General features: G+C 44.1%; 1 protein-coding gene across 1 annotated transcript; it reads right to left on the minus strand.

Moving 5' to 3' along the window:
- Window positions 1-2,417: 2,417 nt before the first annotated feature.
- FGF8 (fibroblast growth factor 8) lies at window positions 2,418-20,161 on the minus strand. Its single transcript, XM_066621210.1, has 5 exons — window positions 20,130-20,161; window positions 19,951-19,987; window positions 17,722-17,902; window positions 9,451-9,557; window positions 2,418-2,705 (listed from the first exon to the last, which is right to left on the minus strand). The coding sequence occupies exons 1-5, from the start codon at window positions 20,159-20,161 to the stop codon at window positions 2,418-2,420; spliced, it is 645 nt and encodes a 214-aa protein (XP_066477307.1).
- Between the last annotated feature and the right edge of the window lie 750 nt (window positions 20,162-20,911).

Consider the following 20,911-nt stretch of genomic DNA (forward strand, 5'->3'; position numbering starts at 1 on the left):
GTACTATAGGTCCCATTGAACTTGGGAGTACTTACTTCCAAGTTAATGAACAGACAATTGGGCCATTAATCACTTGCTCTAGTTCCCGCTGAAAAGGGTGAAGAGCATATGATCTTAGATGTTTTGCTCCTCTTTTTAGTAAAAATAGCAACAAAATATGGTGCATTTTCAGGTCCTCCCAGAAATTCACCTATTAAATCAGCCACTACTGGTCATGGAGCTCACAAAAAAACCCTTCTTTTACTTGTGAGGCAGGCTACTAGACTTTGACACTTTTAAAATGTTTGTGAAATCTGAGACCTTATCTTAACACATTTTTTTTAAATTTTAAACTACCAAAATATTATCCAAAACAATTTTGTTCAGTTTTCTCAAAGTTAGCATTTAAATCCTGCAACTGTGCTCAAGTAGCCTTCCCAAGAACCTGGGCACGACCACTTTGTAAAATTCTTCCATCCCAAGTGCTTTCAAAAGAAAACAATTAGTTATATTGTTAAAATGTCCACAAGAAACACAACTTGGTTCCAGGCAGCTGCTGTGATGACCTGTCCCTGGAAAGCCAAAGTCTTAAAGGATTTGCAGCCTTCTGGAGTTTTCGTCACCTCTGTTTGCAGATTTTTCCTTCCAATCCTCATCTTCCACTCCTGGAAAATTCCTCTCCCTGTTGGAAATCACACAGCCAGAGAGCAAGCCCCGTTTATACTAGTACAAATTTTAATGCACATATTAAATAAATAGTTCAAACCATTTCATATTTAATTTGTACACAGTAACAAATTGAGAAAATCCTCAAGAAGATAAAGACAAGCCATTGGGAAATGATGGGCTGTGGACACCAGCCGGTTCACAGCTTTGAGACACTGAGGTTGCTTGTTCTTTAAAAAACACAGCATATTTTCCTGTTCCTATTTAAATAATCCTTTGCAAAGACTCATTTCAAATCCTATGACTGGCACAGAACCCTTCTCTCTGCGTTAAAAGTATTATTTAAACTTTCTGCATTTCTATTCTGACAAAAAGTAGTCATCCACCTCACTCTAGATTGGTGCTGCCTGGCTTCAATTTCGCCTTCTGCAGATAAATAAACCAAGATGAAGACAGGGCAATATTTTCAGTGGGATTAAAGTCCCAACATCAGAATCCTGTAACCAGGCAGACGGAATAGGGAAAGCCAATTGTAATTTGATAGAAAGGACAAGAGATGGTTACCTATCGGCCTAGTGCTGTGCTCAGCAGCTAGTTTACCTCAAGAGTTAGTTGGAGATGTGATGGACTTCAAATAAAGCAGGTGAGAGGAGGGCTAGGGCAGCTGCCTTCAGGAGCCAAATTTAACCCAGTGGCCTTCAGTTGCTGACTCTTAGCCTAATAGAACTTGGTTTCCTTTCTTGTCCTTTCTCCGACTTCTCCTGGACCAAGAAAATGCCTCTGCTTTTTCATGCCAAGAATATATGCAAGAACTTTACCCAGCCCCATCAGAGGCTTGGGAAAAAAGTAACTTGAAAACTGAGGGGTGGCAAGGGTGGAAAATATAAATTTCAACTCAATGGGATTTTACTGTCATAACAAATAATACCAAAAAAAAAGTCTACAGCATTAAAAAATGCAGACTGCTGGAGACATGGTTACCTTTGCTAGAACTAACAAAATAACTCTGGTATGCCTCCCCTCAGTACTACCTGAGTGGTCATGCTTTTGTCTCACTGATCTTCCTTCGCTTGCTGAAAAAGAGAAGCTGAAAAATTGCTTCGTTTGCTGAAAAATTGCAACAATCAAGGCTGAGAGACCCACCAAGTTAGCGCTTGCATTGACTTCAAAGGGATTTGCACAAATATTTGTGCCAACCTGAGCAAGGTGGCAGTTGGTAGACACTGAGAACATTTCCTGCACAGATCACATGGAAATTAATGGAACTTGCACAGAAGCTCCAGCTGGATTGTATCCTATTCAATTATTTGTTTTATTTGAGGTAGCATTCTGGTCCCAAATTTATTTATTTGATTGAAGAGGGAAAATTCTATTTTTAACCCTAGATCAACTACCTCCTACCCACCCCACATTAAAAAAACCAAATCTATTAAAACATAACACACCGACTCCACCCACCCACTCACCCACAGACTCAATATGTTGCTAAGTGAAGAGCTGCCCTTCACAAGTCTTTGAGCATTTTATTGCTTTTTCTTTAAAAAGCAATAACGTTGGAATACAAAAATAGAGCCTCTTTTGTTTTTTTAAAAAAACACAAACAAACAATTATAAACAACTAGATCAAGTTTTTGTTTTGTTCTTCTTCCACCCCCTTTTTAGTTATCGTCATAGGTAAGTCTCTAGTCATTGTCCATCAATTAAGTCTCTACCCAATGTCCTCCAACAAAAGGAAAAGAGGGGGAGGCCTAAGTGGCACTTGGAGGGGCTGGTCAGGGGGATGGCTTGGGGCTGGAATTCCGAGTCCTTTTACTCCTTCGGTTGAAAGGGTAATTCAGAAATTCGAAGCGTCTGTGCGGCTCTGTTGTTTGGTGGCCCTTGGGCAGCCTCTTCATGAAGTGCACCTCACGCTGATGCTGACGAGTCTTGGAACCCTTGCGGGGACGTCCCTTTCGGGTGAAGGCCATGTACCATCCTTCATACTTGGCATTCTGCAGTGCTGTGTAATTATTCTCGAGCACAATCTCAGTGAAGACACAGTCCTTGCCTTTGCCATTGCTCTGCAGATGGGAAGGAAAGGGTGAATAATTCAACAAGGGCAACAGCTCTGTTAAGGAGTAATCATGTCTAATCACACTTTGCTTACTTTCTATACTGGGTTCATTAAGACCTAATTCCACTGTGCCAGTCATCCTTAATACAATTTACATTATATTGTGCAGCAACAATCACTTTTAAAATACTTGTAAGTTCTCCCCCCCCCCATATTAGTTATCAAAATATCAAATTCAAAGTTTGTAAGTTGAAAAGACAAAGGTGTCCACTAGCACGGTTAATTTCAGTCTGACAGTCTAAGCATTCTGTTTATTAAGCAATTATTTCAAGATCTCTTCACTCCTCAGATACAGAAGCTGAGAAGGATAGTTGCTGTTAACTTGTCATTCTCCACCCGAACCTTGGTGATGTGGATTCTCTACCTATTTAATTATTAGTTGGTCAAGTTTGTGTCAGGCTAAAGTGCATTTTTCACCACCTTAATGTACAGACCTAAAGCTAAAGAGAAGATGCCACCTCCTGAAGGTGCAAACAATCCTCAGCACTTATTAGCAACATCCAAGGTCTGTCGGGTTTTCTAATGAGTATCACTTTGTTTGAATACAACCCAACTCATTAAAGATTCAAATGGGACTGTTTGAAGGCCCGCATTCAACCTCAACTTGATACTTTGCACCAACTGGCAGATTCAGAGCCTTTCCCCCCCCCCCGGCCCCAAAGAATCACAAGACTGCAAATTCCTAGTCTTCCACCAGCATGGGAGTGTAAACCAGGCTACTAACAGTATATATGCAAGGAAGCCTGTTCAATTTACATTATCATGTTCTACCTGGAACTGCAAAACACTCTGCAGCTATGAATACAGCCATGGACTATTTAGAAGACAACATGGACCAGAGCATACTCGCTTACTGTGGGCTGGCACTGCTATTGGTCAATGAAGATTGTTATGTTAGGCCAGGGGTGCCCAAACCCCGGCCCTGGCGCCACTTACGGCCCTCGAAGACTCCCAATCCAGCCCTCAGGGAGCCCCCCAGTCTCCAATGAGCCTCTAGCCCTCCGGAGACTTGCTAGAGCCCACACTGGCCTGTTGCAACTGCTCTCAGGTCTCAGTCAACTGTTTGACCTCTCATGTGAGCTGTGGGATGAGGGCTCCCTCCACTGCTTGCTGTTTCACATCTGTGATGCAGCAGCAACAGCAAAGGAAAGGCCAGCCTTGCTTTGTGCAAGGACTTTCATAGGCCTTGAACTATTCCAAGACCTTCATTCATTCATATAAGTTCCATCTCTAAGATATTCATTTATTTAAATTTATTCAAATTTGAAATGTAAATTAATTAATTCTTCCCCCCCCCCCGACACAGTGTCAGAGAGATGATGTGGCCCTCCTGCCAAAAACCTTGGACACCCCTGTGTTAGGCTAACAGCACAATACTATGCCTGTCTACTCAGAAGTCTGTCCCATTGAACTCAGTGGAATTTATTCTCAGGGAAGTGCATATAGGACTACAGCCCATCTCAAGTACTAGCCACATCAGCTCCATGGTAGCTTCAGGACTGGCTCCCAGCTCTCATTCCAGTGCTTCAGAATTGAAATAAGGTCAACAAGTGCTCAAATAGGCATAGGATACAAAAACGGCACCCTTCTATCCCAGACTGCTTCTAATCCTTCCCATGTAGATCATGCATACAACACTCAGGACAAAAGTGAAGTAAGGGGACAACTAGGCCAGAGAAAAGACAGAGAGGCTGATGAAAGAGGAAAGGTCATATGGCTAATTACTGCGGAACTGCAAGGTCACTGCTAGGAAAGCAAGATAAATGCTTACATTGTGGCTTTGTTTACTGGGGGGGGAGCTAAAAATTCTTTTCTAAGAGAACCCCAGTTCCACCCTGGATTTAAAATTCTGTGCTCTACTCTTCACTTGGAATGCAAATCTGAAACAACATACGTTCTTCTGGGTAGGCAACTGAGTTTTTGCAGAATTTTAAATATTTTGGCAAGGTTGAAGTGGTAGGAAGGATGAGTAGTGTTATGTTCACTGTAGTAGTAGGAGGACTTCAGAGTTGTAGGGAGGATAAGGAAATCTTGGAGGACACAGTGCTCGGGCTCTTCATCATGGAAACTCCATAAAGCACAGTTTCCACCCTACGTTGGTATTTACTGTATAAAGTCACAGAAGTACCAAGAAAGTGCTTTCTGTAACATGTAGTTTCACCCTTATTCCAGAAGGAATTTTACTGGGCGTATCACCCACTATTGAGTTGCCAGCTGTGACACTCCCCAGTGCCCCTCCATCTAAAATCATATGGAAGGGGGAAAAATACTTCTTGAACCCAGTGTAGCCACCCTGAGAACAGGGTAGAAGGCGACAATGTATTCTTTTCATTAGTGTCCAGTGCAGTCCTGTGTGTGTTAAGCCAAAAGTAAATCCCATTGTGTTCAATAAGGCTTACTCCCATACCATACTTACTAGGTATGGACAGAATTGCAGCCTTAGCTGTACATGTCACCCTCTGTATTTCAGAGAGCTATTAACTGAAATGAGTATATGTTTCAAATCAGAATATGTCTAGTTTTGTGATTTTATATATAATTTTATATTGACAATTGTTTTACAGGGTTGCTTTGGGTGGTTGGTGGCTTATGGTTTATTTTAGACTGTAAACTGCTCAGAGAGCACTGCTGTGGGGTGATATAAAATATGACAATGACATAAACAATACAACTAATTTATTACATCCCCATGAATCCAGAGATGTTCTTTGTTCCTATAGTAGTTGCAAAGACAGTCCTCCAGGATTTGGGATCTCTGAATATTAAAAAGCATCTATGTTGCATGCAGTTCAACTGACGATGAACAAGGACTATGTTTTTCATTTCCTCCAGAAGTAACAGCCAGGGATGGGCAAGTCAGGCGCAGCTTGACTTGAGTCAAGTCACAAGTCTCTACTCCCCACGACTCCTTGAAAATGGGTCATAACAGGCAGACTTTCTAAGTCACCCAGAGTATTTTTATAAAAAAATTCAAGACTTAGGTCGTTCCTTTTAAAAAGCCTGCTATGGAAAAAAAGGACTGCTCTCTCTCTCTCTCTCTCTCTTTCTCTCTCTGTGCGTGTATGTTGGAGTTCTCTTTAAACACTCCTCTACTGTCCCCATCCCATCTGTAAACAAGGTGGGAAGGGGTGGGATGGACTATCAGACAGGGACAGAAGCGGGAAGAGGGTCACACGCAGCAGCTGAGAGGATTACCAGGACAACCCAATCCTTTGCAGCTCTACCCAGAAGTAGTCCTGTTTTCACTGGTCATTCAATGAGGCTTCCTCCTCCCAAATAACAATGGAGCCCACCAGTAGCATAGCTAGAGTGGGTGCAAAGCATAAGTTTTGCAGGGAGCCTCACCTTGACTTGCAAAGCACTATGTGTTGCATGGAGTCTCACCACAGGTGTACAAGCAGCCCCCCTTCAGAGTGAGGGTGGAAGGTGAGGCAGAACTGCCCCATCATTGTCTGTGGAAAAGCACTGCAGCTGCCCCACCTCCTTACATCTGAGGAGGCTCTGCTTACACCTGTGCTTTCTCGGGTGTAAGGAGAGCCTCCTTGGGTGTAAGTAGGCAGGACAGTTGTGGTGCTTTTCGCTACATTAGAGTGATTCTATCTCACTCACAATAGAGTGCCGCCCCCACTCTGAAGTGCACAGGAGCCAGCCATGCAGTTGGAAAGTGTGATCACTATGAACTGCCTCCTCCCCCTCCCTGGGCTTCTCCAGCCAATTCCGAGGCACTAACCTCCTTGGGCTTATCCTTCTGCCCTCCCTCATCCAAAGAAAAAAACCAGACCACCTATCCTTCGACCAATGACCATCAGTTCCTTTAGAGATGGGCAAGAGAGCCCACCCCCACCTTCCACCTCCCCTCCTATGCAAAAGTATTAACCCTTCCCTGCCTCCTGGCTGGAACTTCCCTGTTGCTTGCCCGGTCTGAATGATGGTTCCACTAGGTCTTTTATGAAGCAAAAAACATAAACACGCACACCCAGACACAGACAGACTCCAGTGTAGGTGACTTGAGTCCCCACGAGTCAGCAAAAAATGCTGATTTTCGCAACTTGGACTCAAGTCACCTGACTCAAGTTCCTATCCCTAGTAACAGGAACCCTAGAAGTAACCAGCTGGGGAAAAGTCAGTACCTCAGTACCATAACTGGGTGGGAAGAAGGGCTGCATGTGCTAAAAGTAAAATAAAAAATAAAGTCTACACCAAGAAAAGCTAAGTTTTAAGGACTAAATTATACAAATCAAGCACATCTGTACAGTATATATTTGCTTATTTTTCTTCAATAGAAGAGATGCGGGGGAGGATGATGGGACTAGGGAATTGCTTTCTTTAAAAAAAATTATAAAAAAGTAGTGAATGAAAAGATTAAATGATTAAAAAAAAACCAGGAAAGGGGTGGCATCAGTGGCAGCAGCAAATGTCAATATTCCATCCCTGGCCTTGATCCTTCAGACCATGGTCAACACAGACTTGTGCCAACAAGAAAACTGGTGCAGGTTCAAGTAGACCCAGTCGACCAGTGTGGGTTTACCTCAATTCAAGAAGAAAAACATTTGCTAAATAGCAATTGAGATTGGGATAGCCCACTTCTGGCTGCGTGTGAAAGGCTGCATATTTTAATGCTCCTTCACAAACAAAACAGTTACCCCAAATAGAAAGTCGGGGAGAAGACCAAGTAAGTTCAGCTGAACTATGAAATTATTTTTTTCAGCCCTTGGCAAATAGTATAGTATGGGTGGATGGGTGGATTTTAGAAATGGGTTATGTGATTTTAGAAATGGGTTATGTCAGAATGCCAGATGCAAGGGAGGGCACCAGGATGCAGGTCTCTTGTTATCTGGTGTGCTCCCTGGGGCATTTGGTGGGCCGCTGTGAGATACAGGAAGCTGGACTAGATGGGCCTATGGCCTGATCCAGTGGTGCTGTTCTTATGGATGGGTGAAGAGATTTACTATAGAGGAGGGTGACAACAAAAACCAAAAAGAGGGAAGTGGATTCCAGGGAAAGTGGAAAAATATAGGTACTGTATAGTGTTCTGAAATGCAGGGCATTGCCTCATTTGTTTCTGTTACTCATTTATTTTTATCCAAGATCCACACAAGCGCTCATGTCGATAGAGTGGAGAAATGCCCTCTATACAAAAAAAACCCCATTAATTGTAACCAACGAAACAAATATCAATGTGTCAAGTGGAAGACTACTGCTAGCCGTTTAACAAGGAAGGCAGAACTAACTGACAAGGATATGACAGACAAGGGAGATGTTTGTTTGTTGTGCATGGGAGGTTTTCCTATGGTGCTCCCTATGCCCACCTATTATCAACACCATCCAAAATGGAATGGTGACAAATGGGGTGGGGAGAATTGTGTCATTAGTAATAACACAGGCATGCACAGTAATGGGATGATCTCACAACTACAATCTACATAATAATCATAGGAATGGAGGCACTAGCTAGCAGCAGAAAAGTGTTCTCCCTGTTCTACAGAATTGCTGTTTGAGTGCTAGTAAAACCAGATCTCCCACAATGAAGACATGGCCAGGGAGAAGCCACCTGTATCTTCTACAGTAGGTGAGTTTACAAGTACAGGACTATTTCTTTCCGCTGTTATTCTTTATTAGTGCCACAACACAACCTCCTATTCAAGCCTTTCAAATGGTCTTCTCCTATCTGAGTCTTCCCATCTTGGGAGTGCTGCTTTAGAACCAACATGCTCATGGTGGAGAAGAATTTATCAATGAGGTGATTGCTTGTTCACTTGTTAAGTCTTTATTTTGGACATTTTTTTGTAACCTAGACAAAAAGGAGGTGCCGTAGCTCAGTAAAAGAGCACCTGCTTTGCATGCAGAAGGTCCCAGGTTCAATCTGTGCCACCTCCAGGAAGAACAGAGAAAAATTCCTTATTGAAACCCTGAACAGTTGCTACAATCCAATGGTCTAACTTCGCATAAAGCAGTTTCCTATGTTCCTATACCATTGAAAAATTATATAATTGTTATTATAGATTTAACAGGAAACTTATTGACTTGAGCCATTTTTCTCAAGGCTGAGGCAGCAGAAAGTTGTAGGATAGCTATTGGGTACACCAGTATTCAATGTTTGTTGTGGTTGGGCAAAGGGACCAGGTTCATGGAACAGAGATGGATGCTATAAGTTTTATTAAATTCAGAGCCCTTGATCACACAATATTACCATCAGACACCTACCGATTTCTGAAGCATTAAGCAAAAGGTATTTCCAGGGTTTCACATTTATTTCCTATACCATAAAGGCAAGCAAACTGTTCTTTCCTACCTAATGAACAATGACATTTGGCCTGCTCTTGGAATTAGAGACAGAACCCCACCAGATTCTGCCATGAGATGCTAAAACCATTATGGGTGAATGTTTAGCCCCATTTCCCTTCCTTCCCTCCCAATACCCTCATTTACAGAGATGTGCTTTATTTCACCGCATTTGTGGCTTTCAGTGTATCAAGTGGCAGTGATTTCCACCAGCTAATGACAACACATTGTATAAAAGATATGTGAATGTGCAAACTCACACCTTGAGTTAAATGCCCTTTTGTCCTTCCATTCCCATATTTTGCCCCCTCAAGACAGTTGAACTCCTCCCCTGCCTCACAGTAGGCCATTTGCAACCACAAATCTAACATGCTCTGGAGCCCCATCACACCACTTCCTCACCTCCTTACCTTGCCAATCAGCTTTCCTTTCTTGTTCATGCAGATATAGAAACCAGTCTCAGCCCCCTTGATCCTCACTCGGCTTCCAAATGTGTCAGTCTCCACAATGAGCTTGGCTGGACAATAAAAGACATAACATGAACATTAAAAATGAGCATAACAGAGTACTGATTAGAGGAGTTATCTTTTTGAATGAGCAGCTCCTGAGGCAACAAGACTGATACAGTGAAATGGAGAGTTATTGTGGAAGTGCAGTCTCTGCTATAATGGTGCTCGTGGGATGATAGCTGATCAGTTATTAGAACTGATGGCTTCCACAACAAGATGTTGCAGTATGCACTCTTCCTGTTAGTAAGTCTCATTGCACTCAGTAGGGCTTACTTTAGCAAGCATGCTCTGATTCACACTGTTAGGATGCTGTCTTCATATTGAATAGGCAATCTTACTCCCCCCTTCCCAGTTTTTCCACCTCTCTGTCTTCAACTTGTGCTCTCCCCCCCCCCCCAATTGTTGACAACACAGCACATAAGCACTGTGCAAAATCTTGCTGGCAAAAGGTGGAAAATCAAACTAGAAGTCCATTCCGTCACAAGTGGCAGGAAGTGATGTCTTTCGAGGAATCCACCTTGGATACAGATTCCAATATGATGCAGTTTCCATTCTCACCTAGTTCCTTTCCTGTGTGACCTCAGTCACCACCCTCATCACCCACCTTCCTTGTCCTCACCCACCCACTCTCTTCTTTTTAAATATTCAAAACTCTGAAATCTTAAACATCAAGAAAAAAGTTATGCAAAGTTCAGTTTATGCATTTAAACTTGGGAGGCCAAGTATGCTCAATCCAGCCTGCAAAACAGGGAAGAACATTTATATGGAACTGAGGCAAAGACAACACATCTAGTTTGGGAAGCAAAGGCAAATAGAGAGATATTCACAGGTGACTAAGGCCCACTTCACACACTGCTTCATTCAGATATGAATGGCAGCACGAGTGTTTCTTTACTATGTGTTCAAGGATTGGTGAGTCACTGTGTGCATCAGCTTCTTGACCTGTCTGCCCATAGCAAAAAAGTTCAAGAGCCATTCAAAACATTACAGAATATTTTCAAGAAGCAGCAATCCTAAAGCCAAACAAGGATCAGAATCAGAACCCATTTCCACAAGGCTGCCAGAAATGGAGACTATTACAAACCTCCCAGTACCGACTGCTCTCACTTATCCTGCAACCAAGGAATTCCCAGTTTGGTATTTAGATCAATGATCTACACTACAGTAGTTGTTCTCAAGCGTTTAGCATTGGAGCCCACTTTTTAGAATGAGAATCTGTCAGGACCCACCGGAAGTGATGTCATGACCGGAAGTGACATCATCAAACAGGAAAATTTTTAGCAGTCCTATGCTGGAATCCTACCCACACTTACCCAGGAGTGACTATCACTGTTAAAAGCATATCCATAGTAGCCTGTTAAAAGTACAGATCTGTAACATTTCCCCAAATATAGTCATGCACCATGGTAGCATCAAAAATCTAATATATTAAAAATAAAATATTGAAATGAATGGGGACCCACCTGAAATTGGCTCGTGAACCACCTAGTGGGTCCCGACCCACAGTTTGAGAAACACTGATCTACAGTCACCTAAGTTGTGGAGATGCAAGTATGGTTCACAACACAAAGTTTGATACAAAACGTTGGTCAACAGCACCCTATGAATCTTCTTTTTTAAAGCAAGCCATTTGATTTGGGCAGCAAGGGAGGGAATCCAATTTGTATTTTGTGTTGTTCATATTTGGTCCTTCTGCTCTTTATTTTGCGTAGGTCATGAAGATTCATTTGACAATTTAGGTCCTTTTTGTCGCTGATTCTAACTTTGCAGCAGGCAGAGGAAACCTCAAAGGATAAGGACAGCCCCTTAATGCATTTCACCTTTGTGAGAGTTGAGAGGGCATATTGATTTAGTCTCTGTTTTTTTAATGGAAGCATTGATTGACTTTCGAAGCAGCTATGCAGATCACAGATCAATGGCTTGTCCCCTTCTTGCTGCTGCATGAACCCCAAAGAACTGGAGCCAGCCAGCCCCAAAGGGCCATCTCACTCACCCCAGTCTTTCTCCTTCATTTTGCATGAAAGAGACTTAAAGAAATTGTTGCAGTCCATGTAGCATTTTTGATGTAGGACTCAAGGTACCCTAGACTTCTGTAATAGTCTGAAAATCTAGTTTGTCCTTTATGACCTTAAAAGAGGAGGAAGCAATTTAAGCCAGAACCCAGTCCACTGTTTTTCCAAAGATGCATGAGCCACTGCACAGCTTGGCTCACTTAGCTGAAGCAATGTCAACTACGAGGAGTCACTCTATCTAGAGGTGACAGCAAGTGGAATCCACAATGTCTTGGGTACAAACCAGCGTAGTCCTTTTTCTTCTGTAATCAACATTGGAGCCTCATCTTCCTCTCACCTACATACAAATCAAAGATAGGAGGAGACCACCTAGGGCTCCACCCCCACCCCCCCATTTGTGAGAAGGCAAATCTACAGGCTTGGGCCTTTGTTCTCATTTGCTGCTTCTTCCTTTGAGTCATAATCCCAACTACTTTGCTCAACTGTGGTTCCCACAGTGAAGTCTTCGGCTTTATCTCTGGGTATATTTCTCCTATCATTGTTACACACACAATTTCAAATGGATGTGGCCAGTTTCTGATAAAGATTTAGGGTGGGTCCCCACTCTGGACCATTCCCATTCCGCTAGGTACGTCAGGAGTTCAGGTATTGTGGTGCTGAGGCTCGAACTATATGTGAGGGTGGCAGACCTATTTGTTTAAAATCACGTCTGTCCCAATCATAGATAAAGCTAGTGATTTTAAGAGCAAAAGGGGCATGTGGGTAAGAAAAGTTGAACCCTTTCCTCTCCCACAACTTAGTCCTTCCCTTCACTCCACTCCCTCCCATTCCTTTTCTCGCCTTAGGGGTAACTTCTAGTATCAGAGACATGGGGGGGGGAGTTTCAGCTCCCCATTTTGTTCTTAAAGTTGGCCTGGCCCACTCACTTTATATATGATTAGGGAGACTCAAATTTAAGCAAACACATCTGCCATAGTTTGTAAATCACTTATAGGATGATGTCTGCAAACTGGGCCAGCCCACTGTGAGTAGAAATTGTGCTGGAGAGACTAGATGCAGTCGGTGATTTGGTCAGCAGAGCATGGGATGGATATGTTGAGAAGTAAGCCATGAAGATCAAATATAAGTAGACACCCAATGGGTAAAGTGAGAGCAGGCTGGAAAGGCAGGACAGGTACTTGGTAATCAGGGAGGTGGATGAAGGTCAAGTCTTTGCATCAAATTGATAAGACTAAACAATGGAATAGGTCCAGTTATAGTTACACAGTTTTATAGGAAAGGGAGGTAAAACTGAATACTTCCCGCTTTGCCTTGATACTAAGACAGCCTGAGCTTTCCTTATGGCAAACTGAGCACTGGTGTTAGGGTCACCACATGGCAAAGGTGCAGGACAACAAAAAAGAATTGGCTTACTGAAACTGACTGGACTCAAGGCAAAGCTTGAAGAATCCCACTGAAGTCTGTAAGTCCAGCTGAAGTTTTTAACACAAAGGACATTTTCACTAACAATGTCAACGGCAGAACTATACAAGACAAACAAGGGGTTGCCAGTCCTGTTTTTGCCTTGCAGTGCTTCTGAAGGATTTGCAGAGTAGATGGGATGTTTTAACGTACCCCATCTGCTAATTTGCCCCTGCAAATGTTCCTTACTAGTCATTTAACCATTTGTGCCCCAGCCTAGCTAAGACCAGACAGAGCGGAAGAAGCCTGGTTGGGGATAGGGTTAGGCCTTAAGGGTCATTTGCCAGGGAGAAGTTGCAAGTGCTAGGAGGGTTATGCATCCCTTCCTTTCACCTGCCAATTCTGTCTTAATACTCCTGCATTATTACCTCAGCAAATATGGGTTTGGATTCTAAGGGTGATATCTGAGGGCATATGATACAGGCCTGTTGCTGAAGCTAGTCGGGTCTGGATGTGATCAGTGCCTAGATAGGTACTATCTGGGAACTCCATGCACATCACCTTGAAATACATAATGAAAGAAATTTGGGATATACTTTTAATAAAATAAGACAATACAAATATATGCATGTTTGCCAAGGTAACATGCAGTACTATCCTAAGAACATCTTTTAACTTTGAATGTGTTACTTGTGAATATTGCCAGTGTGGGAAAGAAAATAGAAGGGAACCATTGTTAAATAGAATATATGTTTTAGTCAGCATAGGCTTTTCATTTGAATTACATACACCAGAAATGAGTGATAAATGATTCAAGCATCACTTGTGAAAATTGTTAAAATACAAAGATTTGTTGCCAGGAAAGAATAGTAAAAATGGGTAAAGGGCTTCTTTCCTCTTGGCTTTGATACTAATCCATTTTAGCTTTCATGCAAGTCCCCTCATGGCAAATTGAGCTCTGGTATTCTGGTTACCATGTTGCTTAAGCATGGATGAGGGACACTTTCATCCAGTCTGTGCCATTCATCATCAGTGAAGCCAAGGGAACTATTCAGTGGCTGACAATGGCATATGAACAAGTTCCAGATAGCAGTCCAAATCTCTGTGGTCCTGCTAGCTAGAGAAAGACGTGCATTTTCTCAATAACAATGTATGACGGATACAGAAAATGCAAAATGCCAAAAGAGAAGTGGTTCCTTGAGGCAAGATGCTTACATGTCATGAGACCAACAGCAACTACTTCATGTTTGATGCATTATAATTTGATAGTCTGAAAAAGCCTCCCCCCCCAAAAAAAAAGCTTTTGGCATACCACTGTACCTTCCTCATTGGTAGTCAGGAGACTCTGTGCCACTTACTGTCCATTACTGTGTGGACAGGTACAAAGAAAACTAAGGTTGGCTGGTCAGGATCCCAAAGTAAACAACCCTGAAGCAAAGTTGGCTCAGGTCCTCCTGGTGCTCAGCATGGTAGACCCAATGCTGCCTCCCCTAGTTGCTGATGTACCAGACTTCATTCCTCCCATTCCCACTGTGTCTCCACTCCTGTTCTAACCCACTAGCCTCCTCTCCCTCTTCTGCTTCATTCTTCTTTTGCTTTTCCAATCCAGAGAGACTGAAAGAAGGAACAGCAGTGGAGTTGAACAGACTGTAGGAGGTCAATGTCTCCACCAATCTGCTGCCTGTGGTGATCTGGTTGCCTCATGTCAGCCTCATAGACGGGCTGACCTTCTCCTGAAGATTTGACCACAGCGGATAGAACAACAGGAATTTATATCCTTCCCCACAGAAACACAGCCTCATTACAGAACACTTTTCAACAAGAAGTCTCCCTCAGGCAACAGTTCCATCTCTTCTATTGGGCATGTTTTGCTACACAAGACCAGCACCTGAGGCAAAAATCATATATTTCCTCAGCAGGGACAACCAAATAACAGAGAAAGACTACATAACATGAGAAAGGGAAAATGCTTGGAAAACAACTGTGTCACTGGCCTGGGACACACCAGCAGTAAAGGGCTAACACATTTTCTGCCATTTAGCAATCTAATCTTTTCAACTAGGCCAGAAGCCTTTCTGTAACACAGTCGGTTCTTGGTGCGCCAAACCCTTGTAGGCTGGCTCTCTCCCTCGTGTGCAAGTGCAATCCTGTATATGAATTACAGCATCGCATCACGTCTTCCGACCCATTACAACCCCTTTAATTTTAGCACTTCTCTTGCCTATAAAATATTAACATCTGTAAAGCCCCCTGCCAAAGAGCAATTGGACCCCCGACTCCTCTTCATTGAGTCACATAGACAAGGTTCCCTTATTTATCTGTCTTTGGGGGGCACGAGCAGGGGAGGTCGATCAAGAGAGCAGTAAAAGGTTTAAAGAGCATCAGTTTTCATGCTCTCCTCTGCTGACTGATGGAAAGACACAGAAAAGCAGCCCTGAACAGAGGCAGCACATGCTCCCCCCCTCCTTCTTCCACCTTTTCAAAGGCTCCTTCTGATTTATTGCCTATTGGTGGGCTTTGCTTTGCCACACGAGCCTCTTTGGTGAATGGTCTCCAACACTGAATCCCTGCTTGCTTGGCAGGCTCCCGCTGGCCTGGAACTCTGCTCCGGAGCAGAGATGTGGGGTTGAAAATGAGTGGGGTAGTAAATGCAAGGAGTAAGGATAACCTGCCTAGAAGACATGCCAGCAAAAGGCAAACCCCAAACTCAAGATAACAAAATGTGTAGGGCAGTCATCTCCAGGAGCAAACTATAGCCTTCCATTTCCCCACCCCACACCAGCACAGCCAGAAATAAACACAGTCATTATCATTCACTTCCAAAACTATTTTCCTCTTGGACACAGAGATAAAGAGCTTTTTAATCCAGATTATAGGTGGCCAAATAACATCCAGAGAAGTGGACCAAGCTTTATGATCCATGGGGCTTTGCTCCTAATTAGAAAACTGAGGCAGATATTGACAATCAAGACAGATAACCGAGAAAAATGGTCCTGACATTAAGTCAGCCGTAAAAACGTCACAGCAGAGAAAACGGTCATCGACAGAAATAAATCACCCTTTTTCTTTTTTCTATTTTTTTTAATCTACAACCCAAAAATAAAAGCAAGCCAAACTGGCATTTGTAATATGAATAATAATGCTTGCGGTTTTAATATAAGATGTTAATGGTGTGAAAGTTTGATTTTGTTTGGGCGGGGGAGAAAGCTTAACATTTTCAACTCTATTCTTTCACTTCAGTGACAGATTTATCCCAGTAAAATTATGTTTCATGCTCAAACTTTGAAGGAAAGTGGCTACGTAGATGCAGGAAAAATGCAGTGAGACACACTTGATCCCCTAACTGGACTGCAAAGAGGAGAAAGTATTCAGGAAATGTTAAAAAAGGTGAAAGTAAGAAGAGTTTTAATAGCTCTTCCAGACATGGGGGTCTCTCCAGAGATTCATATAGAACAATCCTGAACCTCTATTTTAACATTTACAGACTTGTGACTCTTAAAACTTTACATCTGAAAAACTGCTTGTGTTCTCTCTCTCTCTCGTCTCTCTCTGTTTTAGATCATTGCTCAGGTTGCTTCTTAGCTCTTCAAATGCTTAACCTTTTTATTATGTTTTAATAGAGGTCTTTTCTTTTTTGGAGCCGCTCTGCTTGCTTCATTCTTCCTTTTTTTCAACATTATTTAAATGCATTCAGGAACTGTTCTTTCTTTCAAAAAAAACTTTTTTCTATCGGAAACAAACTAAACTTCAGATTGAGGCTACTTTACAGATATTTTCCTTGAAAGGGTAAAATATACTTCTATGTGTGTTCAGTTCACTTAGCCCCAGCTATTAAAGCTTGTCATAAAATCATCTGCCAGCCCAAAGCTATAACAGAATGTGCGTTCCTAACATAACAGCTCCAAGAGAGAAGCGGAAATCGCCGTGAATGTGGAAGACGGAGAATTATAATCATGATGTGCGCATGCAACAGTGAGATGCACATGTTTGCCAACATGTTGAAAACAGAGCAAGATTGAGCTTGTAACATCTCACCAAACCTCTCATCTGTATAGAGAAAGTTACAAAGAAGAGGCCAAAGGCCTACCATTCATTGAAGCCCCCATTTCACTGACACCTCTTGAATGCCTTTGACCATTTGAAAGTGTAGTTAACACTTGGAATCAAAGTATCTAAAACTTTCACACTGCCCAGGCTCCCTGTCACACCCCCTTCCCCCCACCCCCACCCCCAGAGAAGGAGTTCTACTGCCAGGACCTGTCATACATCCCAAGGATTCCTGTTGCTGGAGCTCAGCTTCCAGGCTGAGCTCAGAATTAGAAGCCAGCCCTCTCCTGACGTTCTGTGTCCTGAGATCTGACTGAAAACATCTTCCAAGTTTCTTCATTTTTGTAATGTTGAGACACTGGAGCTAGACTGCTGTTTCATGATCACTCGACTATGATCCCCACCACCAACGTACACAAAAATGGACATCTTTTCTTAATCTGCAACCTGCCCCAACATTTGACTAGTCAAAGATCAGGTGTAAAAATCAAACCTCACTGCTGTCCTCATAAGCAGAGCTTTCCTTCCGATTCTCAGAGGGAAAGCAATGTCCTATTATTACAAATATTGATCTCCACATTCTTCCATCACAAGCCCCCTGCCTCTTGAATGCTTGTAATGATTTCTGGCTAACAAAGGGGACGGAAATCATCAATTACTGTGCTGCGTGACCCCCTCCCCCCAGCCCTGCTGCCCGCATGTATAGCCTTACCGTGAATGTCTCCATCCTCTGCCATGGCATTGATTTTCTTGTTGTCCAGGATTTGCACGTGCTTCCCACTGGTTCGACTGTACAGCTGATAGGTCCGGACGAGCCGCCGGCTTAGTTGGTCGGTCACCAGGCTCTGCTCCCTCACATGCTGTGTAAAATTAGGTGGGGACTGAACAGTTACCTTTAGGAAATTAAAAAATATACAACACACCATTATAATCTCTACTCCTCTGAGAAAGGCTATACTGGCATGTTCCTGGTGTGTTTTGAGAGGACACTAAACTGGTGCAGGGCGCAGCCAGGATCTTAATGGGTTGCTATAAGAAACCCTGGCAGTTATGACAGAAAATGACAAGCTGCCCAGTCATTTACTACTGGACAAAAAAGCATGGAACAGGGGAAGCATAGGTGAACTTCCAGCACTGAGGCAGAATCAGATGCCGGGAGATCTCATTTCACAACAAATATGGCACCTCAGATTTCAAACCAATTTATTCCAAGTTAAACCAGGTTACAAACGGAGCTATATAAAACATGGGTTCAAATCTGTTTGTGCCCCTGAAAACCAAAACATGAATTGCTAGAATTACTCTAGAGTTACCACCAGAGCAAAGAGGAAAATTTAGTTTGCTCTGACATTCATCTCCAACTCATTCAGTACTCACTGATGTGCCTTACGTACAATCATATGGTACCACGAACTTCTCTAAGTAGGGGATAATCCAAGGGCTTTCAATTTCTGAATTTCTTTGCTTTTCTGCTCTTTCAAATGATCCATTTGAGCGTTTTGCCTGGTGGTGCTACAAGGGACCCGTGCTCTGGACCAGAGTAACCAGTGGCAAAAAAAAAAAAGCAGCCGTATTTTATCCTCCTTAAACAGGGATCAGTTGTGTCAGCAGCCAAGGCAGTTCAGAATTGTCTCTCCAGCTAATATTTATGAGCCTTTCCATACACACTGAGGCTGGCTGTTGGTTTCCCACCCCCCACCCCCCACACACACACATTCAAAGCAATCGCAAGCCTGTTAGTGAGTAGGTTCAGTTATGGAATGACTGGAGCTACATAACTGCTGTTGGACAATGATTTTGCCACTACCCAAATCTGTTTCTCTCCTTCGCAGCCTAGTCTTAGGAGAATTCTTCCACCCCCTCTACATCTCCAATTCCTCTTTTAACTCTGAAGGGGTTTAGTTTGCCCCTGACATTTATAAAGACGTATTCTGAACAAATGTTGAGGAGATTTGTTCCTTTCAACCTCACGGGGTGGCAGTGCACTAAGTAACCTTTCTCTCTTCCCCCCCAGCCCCCATGTCAAACATGAAGATTCCTCCATGCACATAGGAAAGCAGCCTCCTCCCCATCAAAGCTGGAGTTTATAGAGGTCTTCCCTTGGCAATTTTGCTCTCTTTTCCTTTGAGCTTGCCTGTTTCCAACAGACCGTGCTTTTGATAATATCTCTGGATTCCCTTGCCGGCTCTGATGAGGGGACCATGTGGACAACCGCATGGTTCTTTGCTCTCCATCTGATGCCCCCAAATACTGCAATGCTCTTTTTCTACACAACTCCACACACACACACCATTCAAACAGTTCCTCCGGCTTGCACAATTAAGGGGCTGCTGCCATTTTAACTCCCACCTCTTACACCTGTTATATCTCTCTTGCACTCCTGTGAGGGAATTTTTGTGCAAGCCCCGGTTTTCCAACCAATACTGCACCAGAAGGGTGATAGAATTCCAGAGTGTCGGACAGTGTTGTTTCATAAATTAGTGGGGACATCTAATCACTAGCAGTAAAGAATGAACCACACCAAGGTTCTTTGATGTTGTGTGGTTCAGGCGTCGCTGGAATTTTGGTGTCTTATTAATTTTAAAAAAAGGTCATTGAACCACAAAGTCCATGCAATTTAAACATAGGTTTTAAAATAAAACTAGTTTGAGAAATACTGCTCTACAGTTCAAACTGATCCGCCTCTGATGTCCTGCAACCTGTTTTTCTTAGACTTTTCTTCTCTTTAATCGAACATTGTGCATTTCATGCCATGCCATGTGTGGCATGCTCACCCATGTTCCTATCAAAAGGAAACTTTTTTAGTCTTAAAGTTTTTTTTTAAAGAGCTTTGCAAAGGTCAGAGGTTTGTCCATGAGCATCCAATGAAACAAAAGGAGGGTCTGTTTGTTTGTTTGTCTTTAAAGAAAGAAAGCAAGAAAGAAAGAAAGCGGTTCCTTACCTGTGCCTGCAAGCAGAAAGCAAACAAGTGCAGTAGCCTAGAATGATGGGGAGGGGGAGAGGGGGGGAAAAACAAAGGAGATGGTGAGATGATTTTTGCCTTTGAAATGGAGCAGAAATAAAGATGGAAAATTGGGGGGTCGGGGGGGGCGGGCAGGGGGAGCCCCAGGAGTTACTTACAAATAGCTGAACATGGAAGAGAAGAGATTCATCCTGAGCGCTGGGGCTGGCACTGGCTGCGTTCCGGGGCCGAGATCGGAGCCGGGGCTCAGGGCTGGTCCGCCCCCTTCCTCTCGGTGGCCGGCCACTCGCTGTTACTTCCGCGCCCCCAGCGCGGTCCCGGAGGGGCGACTCCTCAGCGCGAGGGGGCTCCGCTGCCCGGCCAGCCCATGCCCCGCAGACTCCCGCGCCCCGTCCGTGGGGAGCTTCCCGCGGGGGTGGAACTCGCGAGGTGCCGGCGGAGAGCCAGGCAGGCAGGAGGAGGAGGCGAGCTCCCGCCCGACGGCAAGCAGAGCCGCAGGGCAGGCTGCTGTCAGGGCAGCTCCGGGAGCCAGGAGGACGCGGTGCTCCGCAGGCGCACGGGCAGGGAGCGCTGACAGCTCCCGGGGGAGGCGAGGAGGCTGGGCTGGGCTGGGCTGCTGCTGCCCGGCCGCTCACTCACAGCCGGAGAGCGGGCGGCGGCGGCGGGGCTTGGAGCTGAGCCCTGCTGCTGCGGTGGAAGGTGGCTGCCTGTGCGCCTCCCTTGCCGCGCCCGGGGGGGACTGCGCACCGGCCGGCCCTGGTCCCTCCTCTTGTGAGCCGCTCGCCAAGTGCCAGCCCCTTCTCATCTGTCCGGGGACGGCTCTCCCCCGGCTCCCCCCATCTCCCCCCCGCCGGGGCTCCCCCCCCCCATCCCGGCTGCAGAGGGGCGGGAAGGTGCACCTTCGGACGGACGGAGCGCCCAAACCTAGGCATATCTACTC

The sequence above is a fragment of the Tiliqua scincoides genome, chromosome 3 (genome assembly GCF_035046505.1).
Source record: "Tiliqua scincoides isolate rTilSci1 chromosome 3, rTilSci1.hap2, whole genome shotgun sequence".
NCBI classification, from domain to species: domain Eukaryota; kingdom Metazoa; phylum Chordata; class Lepidosauria; order Squamata; family Scincidae; genus Tiliqua; species Tiliqua scincoides.